This window comes from Pyrus communis, chromosome 5, assembly GCF_963583255.1.
Source record: "Pyrus communis chromosome 5, drPyrComm1.1, whole genome shotgun sequence".
Classification (NCBI taxonomy): Eukaryota; Viridiplantae; Streptophyta; class Magnoliopsida; order Rosales; family Rosaceae; genus Pyrus; species Pyrus communis.
Genome location: NC_084807.1, coordinates 3,146,296 through 3,164,022, shown reverse-complemented (window position 1 = coordinate 3,164,022; position 17,727 = coordinate 3,146,296). Strand labels below are relative to the sequence as shown.

Sequence of the window (17,727 nt, the reverse complement as noted above, 5' to 3'; positions counted from 1 at the left end):
GAATTTACTCGTGCATTATTAAACGTTTCGCTACTACGACTCTTGTGCTACTCGCGCACATGGATTGGGCTATTTGAATCAAAAACACCCTTTAGGCCCAAATCTAAATATTGGATTTCCTTCAACCATTTCTATTTAGATTAGGCCCAAATCTAGAAATCGGAGGCCCAACAGACCATGTGTATTCTTCCACGCATTCTAAGGCTACGCACCCAGTTATTAATCACAATACCAAAAATAAAAACATTATTATGTTTTACCACGTGTAAAATCTCTATTAATTAATAAAATTTTATTTGTCAATTAAAATAGTATGAAAAGACTATTTAGTCTTCTATCACACAAAAAAATAATGGGTAATAATGTAAGTTCACAAGTCCAAATTTTACTGTTTTTTATTAAAACTTCACCTACATGTGATGTTAAAATATTTCCAATATTTAAAATTTTAAAAAAAAAAAAAAAACCAAAAACAAAAACCTCACACTCCCCCCTCTCCACGTTCTCTCTCTCCTCTCTCTCCTTCTCTCCTTCTCATTTTTCTAAAAAAATGTGTTCATACACATAAATTGTGTAAGCAAAAACTAGTATAATATTAAAAAATGTAAATTAGAATCAAATGTCTTATTTTAGATTTTTTTATATTAAACATTTGTTACTTTCTTAATTTCGATTAAACTGCTTTCACTTTTGATTAAACCCTATATTACAGGTATACTATTAATTTAACTGTTTTTCAAATTCATTTTTATGTCAAAAATGCATTGAATAATATTAATTAATGTATTGTTGATTTTATGGAATCTCATCCCTTCCTCAATTTAAGGATTCAATTATATATTCAAAGTATTTAAGAAATTTCAATATATCTAAATTATTTGTGACTTTGTTTTATACAAAAAAATTGTTTGCACCATCGTTCTTTAAAAATAAATATTGACATGCACCAAAACAATTTATTCCCAAATTGAAACATACTTATGCTAAATTAAAATGTATTCATACTGAATTGAAGTGTATACTTACTAAATTGAAATGTACACATGCCGATTTGTAATGTACCCTTATGGCTTGCAACATACCAATAGGTGTTACGGTTACACATAACTTACCGTTAGCATTTTACATACTAAAATTATGATAATATAAACATACTAATAGCTTTCGTAGTTTGGTAGCCTTTGAAGCTACAACAGTATAAAATCGAGTGATTGGCGCCGAAGTGCACCGCGGCGGCTTGGTATTTCTCAGGTCCAACTGTTTGTTTCAAATATTATGTCTTAAGCCAAGAAACTGTACCTGTTAACCCCTGTGTTTTAAGTGGAAAAACAAAAAAACAAAAAAAAGTATTATTTTGCAGGTGATTAGACAAATATTAGAAAAATACTTATATGTGACTATACATGTTGCAAGTTAAGAAATGTCACATGTCAATTTTTGTTTATATTAACTCACGTCTCTAATGGGTAGAGAATGACATGTGTTTTTATCAACTTTCATCTTACAAAAACAATTCATTATCCTTAAAAACAAGAGACTCGTACCGTTTTTCTCCATAAGTTTTCAAAATTCATAAGATGATTGTCTAATTTGTAAGAAAATTACAAGATCAATTTTCCATGTGTTAATCAAAATCATAATAACACCATAAGTACCAAACTCTTCTTTTGAAATTTTCGCCCAAGCTGATATCCAATAGAAAAAGTTGTTCAAATGAACTAGACTTCATGCTTTGTATAGTGTATAGGATGTACTAGAAAATATGCCCGCGCGTTGCTGCGGGACTTGAATGCATCAGCCTTAACAGCATGAATAAGACATATTTAACCTGAATAAATTAAACATAATGATTAATGAATAGAGGGATAGATGAGTGAGAAGAGTCGGTAAGATAAGCAGCTTGGTTTTTATATACATTCAACATAAAAGACGTGGTTGCAAAAAATCCTTTGTTTCCATAAGAAACAGAAGCAACATGCAATTCACACATATATTGCCTCTGAAGTTTAAGACGACAAAATATGTCCTGCAGGCCAGCCGCCTGTTTTAGCAGTTAACAAAAAACATTAAAAGTATTCCGTTTTTGTTTCAGCAGCTAAGCTTTCAAGCGCTAATGTTCAAAGAAAAAAAAAATGCAGGATGCCTATTTCCGTAAGAAACAGAAGCAAGATGCAGTCCACACATATTTTGCCATTGCGGTTAAGGTGGCAAAATATATGGCCTATAGGCCTGGCACCTGTTTCAGCAGTAAACAAAAAACAAAAAAACTGTTCCATTGTTGTTTCAGCAAGTTTTCAAGCACATAGTAACTCCAAGAAAACAGAATGTTGGAAGATATAAAAACAATGCTAATTTCAAGCATAAACTATCTCTGAAAAATTAATACCTCAAGTTTGTTTTCCCAATCTACGCCATAAATATTACTTACAATTGAACCAGCCTTAACAAATACACCCAAAATTAGAATTAGTAATAAGAAACTAAAATAAAAGCAAGAAAAATAAAAATTGAAAATTGATAGGACTTACGAATGCCTATATTTTCTTCCTTCCAGAAAACTAACAATGAGATAAAGGGTTCCAAAAATAAGAAATATAAGCATTTTTCCAACTTACCACGTCTCCTACCACAAATGTGAAATATTAATGTTGCATAATAGAAGAGAAAACAACAGTAGATTTCTTTTATACACTGCATTTTTCCAACTTACCCCAATATAACAGCTTTCCACAGCATTATATTGTTATCCTGGGGTGCCTCGCTAATCCCTGCAGGCGGGTCCTGTTGCAGCCTCTTGAAGTCTCTCATCAGCCTCTTCCTTACAAGAGTCGACATTGCTAATTTGCTACCACCCATATATCATGAACCCAATTTAATAAACCGTATTTTAAGATTAACTATGCATTGAGAGAAAACCAATTTCATTTTTTTTTTTCCGATGCCTGCCAAAACATCAAAACCCACATTTCTACACCAAATTGCACACAAAAGATATTGGGGCAACTCATTTGCGCAACTTAAACACATAATTACCAATACAAATACTTTAAACTACGACGTGGATAGCTTCAGCTGAGCTAGGTATAGACAAATTCAAAGTTCAAGACTTGAAATCAGGCTCAAAAACTGGAAATTTCACTTCAATTAAGCAGTTTTTCAGATGTTTACAACTTAAATATGCATGATAACAAAAATAATCATCCTTTCTTCACTAATTGGACACTAACCAAAAAATTCTAATTCATATTATTCAGATCACACATCCATACATACCTGAGAGATTTTCTTGTTCTGTTCTTGGTGGATTTCTTATCCACTTCTGTGTATTTCTCTTTTCTTTTTTAATAAATTGTTATAGTTTCTTCTCAAAAAAATACATACCTGAGAACGCTTAATCCCATAAATTAGCAAAAACTCTACTACCCTAAATTCCTAATCCCACTTGACTTCATTGCCCCACACCTTTGTGCCATGTCTCCCATTAACTAAAAACAGTCCCAAATCACACCAGCCAGCCATACAATGCCACCAGCCACATCAAATATTAGGCACAATTCAGGTAACCAGATTGAAAGAACAGAGTTCAGATAACGAAATGCAATATAGTAAAATTCAAGAACATGATTCAGAGGATTTGAACTATATTGTGTTGAAAACTCACCGTAGAGCAATGGTTCCAGGGCGGTAGCGGTCAGGGTTCTTGACTCCTCCAGTTATGGCCCTTGTGGGTGCAGATTTTATTGCAGCCTATACAAAATTAAAACAATTAGCAACTTAGATCCAATAATGTGATTGTTTCTCGGGAAAATTCGCTTGCAATTATTAATTCTAATTTTCTAGCCATTAGAAACCCAAACGAAACACACCTTGGTAGCAAGTACCTTCCCTTTCCGCAATTCTTTTCCTGGAAAAAAAAATCACATGCATATTTATACACATAAAAGGTTGCAATGAAAAATAAAATGATCTGCTGAAGAAACAAAAAAAATATTAAATACCTCACTTAAAAGGAAAGTTAGCTCCAGCTACAGAATGAAAATCTATATCTTGAACATGAAAATCAATGGAAAAATTAAATACCTCACATATATGCAATAGTTCAATGAATTAGACACTTAAGACCTATTAAAGTTGTTATTCTTCGAAATACAGCAGCATAATCAATCAAGATGACGCATATTTCAATCAAACTGATGCCTATTTCAATCGAGCCTCATTAAAAATAGAAAACACAGCAGCACAAAGCATAACGGAAGCTTGGAAATGGAAAAGGAACCTGCAATTAGGTTTCTTTGAGAAGCAAAAATGGCAGAAGAGAACCCAGAATCACAAAGACAGAGACAGACTGGAGTGAGTCGGAGGATACAGCAAGACTGGACCTTTCTACCAGGCAAAACAATAGACTGCCAATGAACTAAAACAACCTAAACAAATCTATGACAACTTTAAAGAACGAAAAAAAAATATCTATGACAATTTGAAGAAAGCAGATGGCAAATCAAACAGTAAACAATGAATTAAAAACAAAAAACTCATCCATACAATGTTGATGTTTTCTTCATCAGAAAACGTCTCCTGATTCAGACTTAGTACCTTAAACCAAAATGAGGAATACCTACGTATGAAAAAATTGTACTCTCCTACGTTGAACTCCATAACCTTTTGGTAGACTATCTCATCAACAAATAAGAGGGTATCAATTCAACCATTTATCCAATCTACATGACGAAAATGGCTAATTTCGGTTTTCTTAGAAGCAAAGGACAAAAAACAACCAAGAAACAAAGCAATTAACATAGCACAACCCCCTAATTTACAAAGACATACAGCTAACCCTAGAGGTGAACTAAACAACCTACAAAGATCTATGACAATTTTAATGAAGGAACAAAATATCTATAACAACTTTTAAAAAGCAAATGATCAATCAAACAGTAAAGGATGAATCAAAATATCTTCAACTTGCACACTTTGTTCTCTGCTTCCTGGAGCCTACTCAAAGCCTCAACTGCAGCCCTACTCCTTGCTGCCTACATCTCAACCGTCGTCTCTCCCGTTGCCATGGCAATCTCTCTCACCAAAATAATCTCATCAGTTCGAATTCCCTAATTCAATCTCTCTTTCCTGCCGTCAGCTTCCCGTGCTTTGCACCGTTTGGTTTTACTTTCATTAAAAAATTAGAAACCTGATGGTGAGAGAACTCATCGATTGAGAAAGGGAGCAAGCAAGCAGAGGCAGGTAACATAAGGGTCAGTTTTGAATTGAGTGATTCGAAGCTGCTTTGTTTTCACCTAATCCCCAAATCACAATCTCCTCTCTCTCTCTCTCGTTCCCTAAATCACACTCTCCTCTCTTTCTCTCCCATCAAATCGACCACTCAATCCCCCCTTTTGTCCCGAAAATCCTCCCCATTTTTCTCCCTGAAATCCTATACCCATCCCCCAAACCCAAATCTGCTTGTGAGACTGACATCACCCCTAACCCCAAATACAGCAGCCTAACTAACCCAATAATTTTTTACTCAAAATACAATAATTTGAGAAAGCAATTGACTGAATGGCCTAGATTGTAAACTAAAGTACCAGTAAGTAATTAAAAAATGACAATGAGCCCAAATTATATGCATCCAAATGAGGGGGGAAAAAGAAAGAGGAAAACTTTAAGATATAGGGGCAATGGGGTTTGCAGATGATAAGCATTAATCCATGGAAAATGGAGATTGATAAGTAAATTAGCAAATGAGAATATCTGCATCTTTCGAAAATTGCAGTTGTATGAAATCAATTGCTGGAATTAAGAATATCTGAATATAGAATGTAACGAAATTGCAATTAACAGGAACACACCTGCATAGCCTTCGCTAGCACCTTGACCTCTAGCTGCAAAATTCGAACAACAGTGTTTCCAGAAAGCAAAAAAGACTGAAATCAGACAGCAACAAACCCCCAAAAGTTACAAAATAAAAGCAATTGCGGAAATGCTAATAGATTCATTGTCCAACCCTCATATCTATTTCCCCACAAAACCAAAAACAAAAGGTTAGTTTGCTCATCTCTGAAGCAAAGGGAAAGAAAGAAGGGAAGAGCAAAATAAAAGCAAAAGGGCAGTCTAAACCTAGACGCCAAGCATAATAAGTACAACTACTACTAAAACCATTTGTCAGATCATATGAAACATGAATCATGAACATAAATGCAATAGAGTTTCCCTCATGGAATCCTCAAATAATCTGGTAGAGGTTGGATCACCCAGAGACGAAGAAACAATAGTCCTACCAAAACAGAAGCATGAAAAAAAAAGTTCTAAGAATTAGAAAAACATCATCCTCCATACCTGATGAGATATCTGTCTGCAAGGTGTAATCATTTGCATGTTCAATAAAAATAATAATAAGATTATATTGCTTCCTGCATTTGTTACGAACTCAAATACAATAACAAAGAGAAAATCGATGTGTCCCTAATAATATGCCTGTTGTGTTTCCTTATTGAAATCTGAAGGACCAAAATAGCTTTAAGACGGCCTAAGAAAATGGATTCATATACTATGATCTTACCAAAATGTTTGTGCTCCCTGATTCATATTCAAATTCAAGCTTTTCTTCATCACTTTGCGCATATATAGATTGGAGGGTAAAACATGTAACGGGGGTTCCATTGGGACGCTGGTGTTCATCCATCACAATCTGCAAAATTGACGAAATTGACCTGTACATATATGACTACCAAAATGGCAACAGAGGCAACAATTACGTTCCCTAAGCAATCCAATAACCACCAGAATCTCTCAATCATTTAAACTCACAGTTGAATTCATTAGTTTGCTTATTCATTCTAGTTATGAATATCTTTGTAGGACCGTTGGAATAACGTTTAAAAAAAATTAAAGAGACAGTAACAACATGAAATTGATCAAGACACAGAGCTAAAACAACAAAACACAGAATACCAGGTATTGCTGGATGTAGATATCCAAAACAAAGGCACCCATCAATTGATCTAATTATGTATCCATTCCCTATCCAGGGCATACAAAGTATCTACTCCCTGTTTACATGTTATAAAATATTTAGTAGACCAGCAATCAAAATCAACAACCCTAACTGTTGTATACACTAAGCTCTGCAACTGAAAATGTTAAATTAAAGTTTCCAACTTAAAATCCTAAATTAAATCCTACAAATTGAAATAGCAGAAAGAGAATTAGAGAGGAGAAGGAAGAATCACTGACCTTTGAGTTGTTGGAAGCTCTGATGGGTGTCTCTTTTCATCCACCCCTGAAAATAGAACCCACAATTGTAATATAATATCCAACCATAGGTCAAGAATCAAATTAACCCAGCCCTGTGTACAGAAAAATTGAACAAATTTATACATTTATATGTACGTATATTCCAGTAAAAAAGATTGAAATGCACTGAATCCTAGATTGCAAAACTACGTCAAACTGAATAAGAGAAGCAGAGAGGGAGTGGGACGGAGAGAAAACCCTAAACAGAACCCTCTGTCCTATCCTCCTCTCGCCGCCGTCTCCCTTCTCTCGCTAATGTCGTCTTACTCCACCTTTTGCGTCAGGAAGGCCCATGCGTGGTTTTTTGGGGTGCGGATTTCAGATTTCAAGGGGGGAGAGAGGCTGTGCTTCGTTTCGATCGGGGCAAGCCTCCATGATTCGATCGGATCGAGGTGATGAGGGCAACGCGAGGGGTTGAGGCATGCAGCTTCCCCTTTCCTCTTCGTTCTCTTTCCATCGTCATCTCTCTCTCTCTCTCTCTCTTCCGCTCTCTGTCACAGTCCATCCCCCCGAAACCCTCCTTGAAGGACAACAAATGAAACTGTAGACAACAGCCATACCTCTCCCTGCTGTCTTCCCCTCGGCATCTCTCTCTCTGTCTGTCTCTCTCTTTCTCTCTCTGTCTGTCTCTCTGTCTCTCCGTTTCTTCCGCTCTCTGTGAGAGCTTAATTTCTCCGCTCTCTGTCACAGTCCATCCCCCCGAAACCCTCCTTGAAGGACAGCAAATGAAACTGCAGACAACAGCCATACCTCTCCCTGCTGTCTTCCCCTCGGCATCTCTCTCTGTCTGCCTCTCTCTCTCTCTCTTTCTCTCTCTGTCTGTCTCTCTGTCTCTCCATTTCTTCCGCTCTCTGTGAAAGCTTAATTTCCCCGAAACCATAAATGAAAGACAGCAAGTGCAACCCTTACACGGCAACCCCTTAATTCACTCAAAACCGAGAGGACAAAATTGCCCTTCCAACCTAGTCCACAAATAATGGGTTTCTTGCAAATAAGGTGAAATGAAGGGGTAATTCGTCCTAAACCCTCCGGACAAAATCACCCTTATCAGTTCAAATAATATCCTTCAAACCCAGCCCAATTGTCATGGTTTTTTTGTAAATAAGATGAAATCGAGGGGCAAACAATTGACTGTAGCCCAATGAACAGTCAATTGCTCCCTAGTTTTAGAATAGATAATAGGAAATGTCACATTGCTTAAATTTCACATGACATGTTAAAAAATAAAAATTAAAAGATCATTATTTTTGCAAATCAAAGAGACCACAATTCAACCATTAAACTCAAGAAACACCATTTAAAGTAGGGGTGGGTTCAAAAAACCAAAAACCGAAAAAAAAAAAAAGGAAAACCAAACCAAACCGAAACCGAAAAAACCGAAATGAACAAAAAAACAAAACCGAATTAAAAAACCAAATCGAACCAAATCTGGTTGGTTCAGTTCGGTTTCTAGGGTTCGGAAATTGAATCGAACCGAAGTTTTGTTAAAGCGACATCATTTTATATTTATTACTAGAAACGACATGTAATTCAGTCTGAATGTTTATATTCACATTGGTCGACGTCGTTCAGTCTAAAACCCTAAACATCCCAAAACGTCTTTCCCATTTTCCCAGTTTGTGCAGCGGCGTAGCCTCTGAGCCTTCTCTGTCTCTCGGTCTTCAATCACACTCTCAAACTCTCTGTCTCTCATTCCCAGAGGCGACCTGCGACCCTTCTTAGTTCTCACTCTCAATCTTTCACACATCGTCGTCAGTCTATCATCCAGTTCAACTGTAATTTTTATTTGTTACTGCAAAATCCAGTTCAGTTCGATTAACCATCGCTTTCTGCTACACCATTACCCCGATCGGCTGTGGCAGCAGTTTCAGCACCTAGAGTCGCTGAAGCTGAAAAGGAAGCCGAGGGCGGTGATATTCAATCTGATTCCGGAAGACTGGGGAAGGTCTGTGGCCATGGGTGAGGATATCGCCGACCCCTTCCACCGCTTGACGTGTCTGCACTTTTGGCATATGATTCTTAGGGATTTGGACTAGGAGCTGCTAGCCAAAACGCACGGGGGCGTGCTCCAGGTGCTTAAGCTCGACAAGTGCTCAGGGTTTTCCACCGATGGGCTTTTCCACATCGGCCACTCCTGCAAGTAGTAAAGTTCACAACTTTATGTGAAATTGTTTTACTTGCGGTGAATTTTGTTATGGGTTCAATCAGAAACGTTTGATGCATTCATTGTTTTGGTAAAAATTGAAGCACAAAGTTATATTGTTTCACTGCATAGTTTCATTACTTTTTTAAGTTTTCTTTCGAGTATCGGTTAAATAATTCTATGTTTGGTGGAAAGGCTTTTATAGCCTTGACTACATCAGTATGAATTACATTGTTGATTAAAAAATTTAGTTGCAGGGATTTTTTTGCTATTGAAGAAGAAGAAGAATGGAAAAAAAAAAAAAAACCGAATTGAAAAAAAACCGAAAAAAATGAACCGAACTGAAATTTCGGTTCGATTTCAGTTTTGACAAAAAAAACCAAATCGTTTCAAACCGAACCTAGCCCTAACTTAAAGTATCATATGATTTCTGATGAAGTAGTCTATTCAATTCAATGTGTGCAATTAGGGGTTGACAATGGGCCAGGTTGGGCTAGCCCGACCCATTTTTTGTGCTTGGACTAAGCAAGGCAAAAGAATAGGCTAGCTTGGAATGGCCTTTCATGAAGAAATTATAAACATGGACTGGGCTTACCCTTGTTGTGCTTCATTAATAAAACTAATTAATATAACTGATGTGGTGTAATTCACTATAGGGAGGTTAATAAAGGGAAAGGGACATCTTTGATGCACTTTAATATTTGATGTAGTTTAAGTTCTAACTAGTACTAATAGTTAGTGATATGAAAAGTTTGTATTTGAATTATTCATTATTTATTAATTGTAACAAAAAAAAACATATATTTATTATAAAGATAGTTAGGCATACACACATAACGTGTCTTGGTAGCCCTTGAACCTACAACGGTAAAAAAACCGAGTGGTTGGCACCAAAGCGCATCGTAGCGGCTTGGTGTTTCTCAGGTTCAGCTGTGTTTTCAAATATCATGCCATGGACCTTAACCCTTATGTTTTAAGTTAACGAAAAAGTATTTATTTTGTAAGTGATTAGAAATATATTAGGAAAACAAAACTTGTATGAGACTATACAATGTTACATGTTGTAAGTTCAGAAGGTTCACACATCAATTTTTGTTTACATTAACTCACGTCTCTAATGGGTGTAGAGGGGCATGTGTTTTAATCAATTTGCACCTTACAAAAACAATTCATTATTCTAAAAAATAGTGGACTCTTAATATTTTTCTCCATAAATTTTTAAAATTTATAATTTGATTGTCTAATTTGTAACAAAATTATATAATCTGTTTTCCATGTGTTAATCAAAATCTAGGCTGCACTCTCGGCGGCGGCTATGAGGGATTAGGGGTGGGTTCAGTTCCTTTCAGTTCGATTTTTGGGCGAAATTGGAAATCAAACCGAAGTTATTGTTCGGTTCAGTTTGGTTCAATTTTTCTTTGGTTTTTTTCGGCTCGGTTTTAACGGTTCGATTTTAGTCCGGTTCGGTTTTTTCCATGATTTTTTTTTTTTTTTAAATATAGATATGGTTACCTGCATAGCCAGTTCATCAGCAAAAGACATCAAATTCTGACTCACGGTTTCGGTTCTTACGATCTCAACCGCTTCAGACTGGTTTGGAGGACATCTTTTGTGATTGTCACCACTATGATCTCCATGATCCTGCCATTTTTCAATGATGTTGTTGGACTTCCAAGGGCTTTGGGATTTTGGCCGCTCACAATTTACTTCCCTGTGGAGATGTATATTGCTCAAAAGAGGGTACCAAAGCGGAGCACAAGATGGCTGTGCCTCCAAACCTTGAGTGGTGCTTGCCTTATAATCACCATAGCTGCTGCTGCTGGGTCAATTGCTGGTGTGATTAGTGATCTCAAGACCTACAAGCTTTTCAAGACCAATTACTGATATATGTTTTCATCGTCACTTAAGAGTCAAATTTTCAAAAAGTAAAAGAGAATTGGCACTTTGATTTCAAATCTTGTTCATGTTCACAACTATTAATTTAATTAATTAAATAAATAATACCCAAAAAACCGAACCAAAAAAATTCGGTTCGGTTCGATTTTTTTGGTTTTGATTTGGTGTTTGGTTCGGTTTTTTGAACCCACGCCTATGAGGGATCGCTAGACCAGCAACCAGACCAATAATGAATGTTTAATGATGGTAATTCCACCCCAGGCTAAATAAATGATTAAAAAGGAGTCCATGACCCGCGTATAAGGAGAAAACGAATTTCAAACTTATCTCTCGAGTATACCCATTACCAAAAATGGACGTCATTTTGTGACACATGTATATTAGCTGCCTCTTTAATAACACTATAAGTATCAAATTCTTCTTTTGAAAATTTCGCCCATGTATTATCCAACAGAAAGAGTTGTTCAAATAAATTTGACTACTTAAATTTTGTTTGCTTTGTATAGTGCATAGGAAATGTCCCGTTGCTTAAATTTCACATGACATGTTAAAAAAAAAAGTCAGTTTTGCAAACCAAAGATACCACAATTCAACCATTAAAATTAAAAAAACACTAGTTAGAGTATCACATGACTTATGATAAAGAAGCGAGTACAATTAAAGGTCGACAATGAGTCAGGCTGGGTTAGCAAATACCGTTGTACTACATTTGTCTCAGATATAACCTCAACTTCAAGCCTTATATCACTGTCAATCAACAAAACATATGATCAATAGATGTATGATAATTTGGTATAAAAGTTCCAAGTAAGGAAGATCTAACCTTTTAAAAGTCCTCCTGTGCGGAAATCAGGCGATGATGCAAACAATAACGTATATTCGGCTACATTCCTTGCTTCGCCTACAATATTATTGTTGATATCCTTGTTAAGTTGCTTATATTTTCTTTTCATTGTATTTTTAGCAATAATTTTTCCTCAGCCTAATGTGTCATATTTATGTACCTCCAACTGCATGTAAGTAATATACAAACCAAATGTCTTAGTAGGTCTTGGAAGAGTGCGTACATATGTGAATGCCAAATTTGCTACATAAGAATTAGGTTCGGGACCTTCCAATTTTTCAGTTGATGATACTTCATGGATTTCCAAGCTTCTTTACATTTTACCATATTCTCCATCATCATTCCAATTGATGGGTGAAGACTGAAGTTTCAATCAATTTTTTAGAGAATTGTTATTAGCGCTCCAAAAATTTCATTCTACACTCTAAACTTTCTACATTAGTAAAGAAAAATACACTTGTGAGGAATGTAGAATCAAAATTTTGAAGTGCGAATAACACTTCCTATATTTTATATTTGGTCTTTGCTTCTGAAACTGAAATAAAAAGATTATTATTGAATAAATAAGAAGAATTGACATATAAATCTAAAAACAACATTGAATATATTAATAAAATAAGGAAATCAAAACAGAATGCAACTATAGATTAAGGACAATGTATTTTAGAGGAACATGATTTGTTTACCATTTAGCAATCTAAGTTCAGGACCTTCTAGAATTTGGTGAAGAATCTTGTACAATATTCAAAAACGAATTATAGGATTTGGTGAAGAATCTTGTACAACATTCAAAGGCTTTATCGCTTCCATTTAATTCAAGTTCTTCTAAAACACAAAATCGATATTTTATAAGCTCTGAATAGTATAAAAATATTCACCATGATGCATTACCTCATTCTTGCTTTATATTTTATTATGTTATTTGATATTGCTATGATGAATTGTGTGAGTACAAAGAAAAACAAAAAAATAGAAGCAAAACTAGGTTTTATTTTATTTTATTTATTTATTTTTTGAACGCTAATCGCAAACCACAACTGAACTTCATTCTTACTTTATATTTTATTATGGGGTAAATTACATTTTGCACCCTTAGGTTTGAGTACAATTGCAATTTCATACAACATCTTCATAACATTTCATTTTCATACATTTACTATTCTTTTATTTCAAAAGGCATTTTTGTAAAAACACACATTTAAAATTATAAAAACCGTAAAATTAGGAATGGGCTGTTACAATAAACTTTGAAAATATTACATCAACCATAACTAACAACATTTTTCTTCAATTACATTTCAAATAACCTAAAATTTAGTTGAAGTAGCAAGCTATGATGCACGGATAATTATGTATAATCGCGTATCTTGTATCTGATACTTGATCGAATAAGATACTTGAATATTTCTGATATTGGTTGGCCACGTATCATGGTCAATGAATACAACTTTGACTTGATGGATACACACATCCCACATTTTGAATACACCTATCCAACTTTTAAGATACATTTACGCTTTCGAATTTATGCTTTTTAAAACGTTAGGTGGTTATTTGGAATGTTTTAAAATGTTAGGATCAATACGTAATCACCCCTAAAAGTTGGGTAAATGTCCTGACTTAACTCTAAAGATTATTTATGCAAAACATCAATCAAAACTAGGGTTGTTTTGTCAGTCAACTATAATAAATATATAGACAGTTCGAAATACATTTTACCGTTACTAACAATTTATTTTTATACTATTCAATGATATATATGACTTTATTTTTATTTTACTTAAAAGTAATTATATAATAATTTATAATATGAATAATTTCGATCAGTTTCTTGACGTTTTTCCTTAAGTTTTTAAGCCCATATGAAATTCAATTTTCTTTTACGATAATGTCCATGTACAGACATGGCCCTTGGCAAGATTTTACCTTGATGTTGTTGAAAACGAGTGAAGACACAGAAGTCACCCCCACTACACAGTCGCCTGTCCCAAACACGCTCACACTCCATCGTTTCTCCCGTAAGCAAACATAACAAACAAACAAACTCCCCCAATTCCATCCAAAATCTTGATCGATCAAAAACTCGCTCCGATTAAAATCCTCCCTCGCCCCTCTCTTCTTCTCGGAATCTCAAATCTCAACCTTCCGAACCCGATCCGATCCAAATTGCTGCGATGGTTCCACCGGCCGGTCCGAGCCCACCGAACCCCCAACTGATCCAGCAGTTCCTGAGCTCCGTCCTCTCCCAACGTGGCCCCTCCGCCCTCCCTTACTCCGAGGACACCAAGTGGCTCATCCGCACCCACCTCGTCTCTCTCACCTCCGCCTACCCTTCCCTCGAGCCCAAAACCGCGACGTTCACCCACAACGACGGTCGCTCCGTCAACCTCCTCCAGGCTTACGGCACCATCCCCATGTCGTTTCAGGGCGTCACCTACAACATCCCCGTCATCATCTGGCTCATGGAGTCCTACCCTCGCCACCCGCCCTGCGTCTACGTCAACCCCACGCGCGACATGGTCATCAAGCGCCCTCACGCCCACGTCAACCCTTCTGGTTCCGTCTCCATCCCCTACTTGCAGAACTGGGTCTACCCTAGCTCCAACCTCGTCGAGCTCGTCAAGAATCTCAGCGCCGTTTTCGGTCAGGATCCGCCTCTCTTCTCCCAGCGCAGGCCCAATCCCAATCCAAACCCTAACCCTAATCCTAACCTTGGTCATTCCTCGTCCGCGGTGTCGAATTCAGGATATTCGAGCTACCCGGCATATTCGGGCTCATCGGGATCGGCTAGTCCTGCCCGTCCTGCAATTCCGCCGAGGACGTACCCGCCGTCACCCTATGGAAGTAGTGGATCATTTTCTCGTGTTCAGACTGATGATCCGAATGAGGTTTTCAAGAGGAATGCGATCAATAAGCTTGTGGAGATGGTGCACGGCGACATGGCAGGGTTGAGGAAGACGAGGGAGGCGGAAATTGAAGGCTTGTTCAATGCACAGGCGGTGCTGCGGCAGCGATCGGAGCAGCTCAACAAAGGGTTGAAAGAGATGGTGGATGAGAAGGAGGGTTTGGAGCAGCAGTTGCAGATGGTGCTGATGAATTTGGATGTTTTGGAGGCCTGGTTGAGAGAGAATGAGGGGAAGACCAGGGGGAGGCTGGATGGTGATGTGGACGATGCTTTCGAATGCATTGACCCGCTTTCGAAGCAGATGTTGGATTGTACAGCCTCTGATTTGGCGATTGAAGATGTTGTGTATTCTTTGGATAAGGCATTGCAGGATGGGTCAATAGCCTTTGAGGAGTACTTGAAGAATGTGAGGTCATTGTCCCGCAAGCAGTTCTATCATCGTGCTACAGCTGCTAAAGTCAGGGCAGTACAAATGCAGTCGCAGGTTGCGAATATGGCTTCCCGACTTTCACATTATGTTTCATCTTAGTAGAAATGGTATAGTCTCATGTTGTATTCTTGTGGAAATATGTCAATGCTTTCTTGTTCTTCTTCTTCTTTCTTTTCCAAATTTTTTTTTCCCAATGTTTCTTTAGGGCTGGTTTCTGTGGGAAATATGTTGTTGTTCAATAACTAATATATTGAAACTCAGTTTTGGTCTAGATTTGTATATGAATATCAGATATAATCATTTCTCCTGAATTCTTACTTTTTAATGATATGCCTTTTGGTTTAATTTGTGAAAGTTTTATTTTTCTTGTGCTGTAAGTCCTATGATGTGGATTTCAGTCACCGAAATTTATAGCGGAAAGATGGTTGTTGCATGGGAACTCCTGAAAACAGTCAAGTGCAACTATGTTTATTTGAAGTACCTATTAGCCTTTTTTTTTTTTAAAAAAAAAGGGTAACCTTTGATGAGTATTTGAAGAATGTGAGGTAGTTGTCCTGCAAGCAGTTCTACCATTGTGTTACTGCTGCTAAAGTCAGGATAGTCCAAATGCAATCACAGAATTTGGATTATGTTTCCGCTTGAAGCATCAATTTGTTCTCACATTCCATTAAGCAGAGAAGTTGTTGTTTGACGTAGACGATTAATTATTGCTTACTGGTATACAATGATGCGTGGGATACTCAGAAAATCTGACTTGAATGGTGCTTTGGAGAAAAATTAAATGCTTTTGTTAATGTGCTTTGCATCTGGTCTGTGGATTTGATCAGTAACCATATGACTCGTTCCGACCAAGCAATGGGAATTGGTGTTGGTTTTGAAGTATTCATGCTCATAGTTTCCTTTGGAACATTGTAGCTTGTCCTGTTAGGCTGTCTTAATTAGGCTACCATGGTCATAGATAGTGGAACCAATAAGCAGTTGCAGAAGGCACATTGGTACATGCAGTGGGGTTCTAAGGCCGACAAGAGGAAGCATGACACTTCCCCAAAATGGAAAGAAGCAAAAGCCTAAAGCATTTTCTTTTAGCTCAATTGTGAAAGCCAAGTGTCTTCAGTCTCACTCAATCGAGCAAGAGCGGCGCAGGGTTCATGTCCCAACCTTTGATCATTCCTATGGCGAACAAGCTCCATAGTCGTGGTGCATAGACCTCCCAAGGTATGCATAACATTGTCTATTCCTTGCCTGCATTGTATAATTGTCAATCAATCTGCTGTGAAATTATTCAAATAAATAAATATATATACATATGTTTAATCCTTATTGTTTATTCTAGGTTCGCAAGCCTTTGTTAATTATGGCTTGTAAAGCATTATACCAATCATAATTTATCAGAGGTTCGAGGTCCGGCTACCATTATTTCAGGTGCCATGTTTCGCCATTTTCTTCTGATGTTGCGATAACTTTATTTGATGTGATATTAGATTGAACATTGTTCATTAAATGCTTGATTTATTACTTCTGTTATGGAAACAATGCTATGATTGACGCTGCAAAGGAAATCCTCACTCCATTTAATCTTATTATTTTTCTTCTACTGTCTCTACATGGATGGTTTAAACTTGAAAGGAAATCCTCACGCCACCAAAAATTGTACCCTATTTTTTTAGGACGTTTGTGAGTGCAACTCTTGTCATGCATATCAAACACACACACTCGTCTGCACACACGTGAACACACACACATTTATAGATGTCAGTATTATGCATTGGGAGACCACTCTGCTTGAATATTTATTCAGTGGATGTTGTGGGTATCTTGATACGTTATTTGTTACATAAACACTACCTTTTTTGAGGATTTATTCAGCTGACCACACTGTCCATTAATATGATAGACATTTTCTTCACAGGAAACATTCAAATTCCAAATCCAGGGTTGGAACCAGGTCATTTATGTTTATATTGAGGCCTATTAATTCTTTTTTAAAAGAATTTTGTCAGAAATATCTTTCAGATCTTCATTTGGAATTATCGTTTGTCTAATTATGACTATTGAATTGTTTATAGCTGTTTAAAATTTCGGTGTTTCATAAGTATAGGAACATTGCTATTTTTTGGCATTCCATTTTTTTCATTCATCATAATATTTATATTGCTCAAAATTAATAGAGGTTGGAGTCATCATCTTGCGGGGAAGGCATAAACTCTGAAAATATGATT

General features: G+C 36.6%; 1 protein-coding gene across 1 annotated transcript; it reads left to right on the top strand.

Annotated features, from left to right (window-relative positions):
* Window positions 1–14,109: 14,109 nt before the first annotated feature.
* LOC137735700 (protein ELC-like) lies at window positions 14,110–15,808 on the top strand. Its single transcript, XM_068475146.1, has one exon. It carries the CDS (start codon window positions 14,348–14,350, stop codon window positions 15,605–15,607), a length of 1,260 nt encoding a protein of 419 aa, XP_068331247.1. The 5' UTR covers window positions 14,110–14,347; the 3' UTR covers window positions 15,608–15,808.
* Window positions 15,809–17,727: the final 1,919 nt, after the last annotated feature.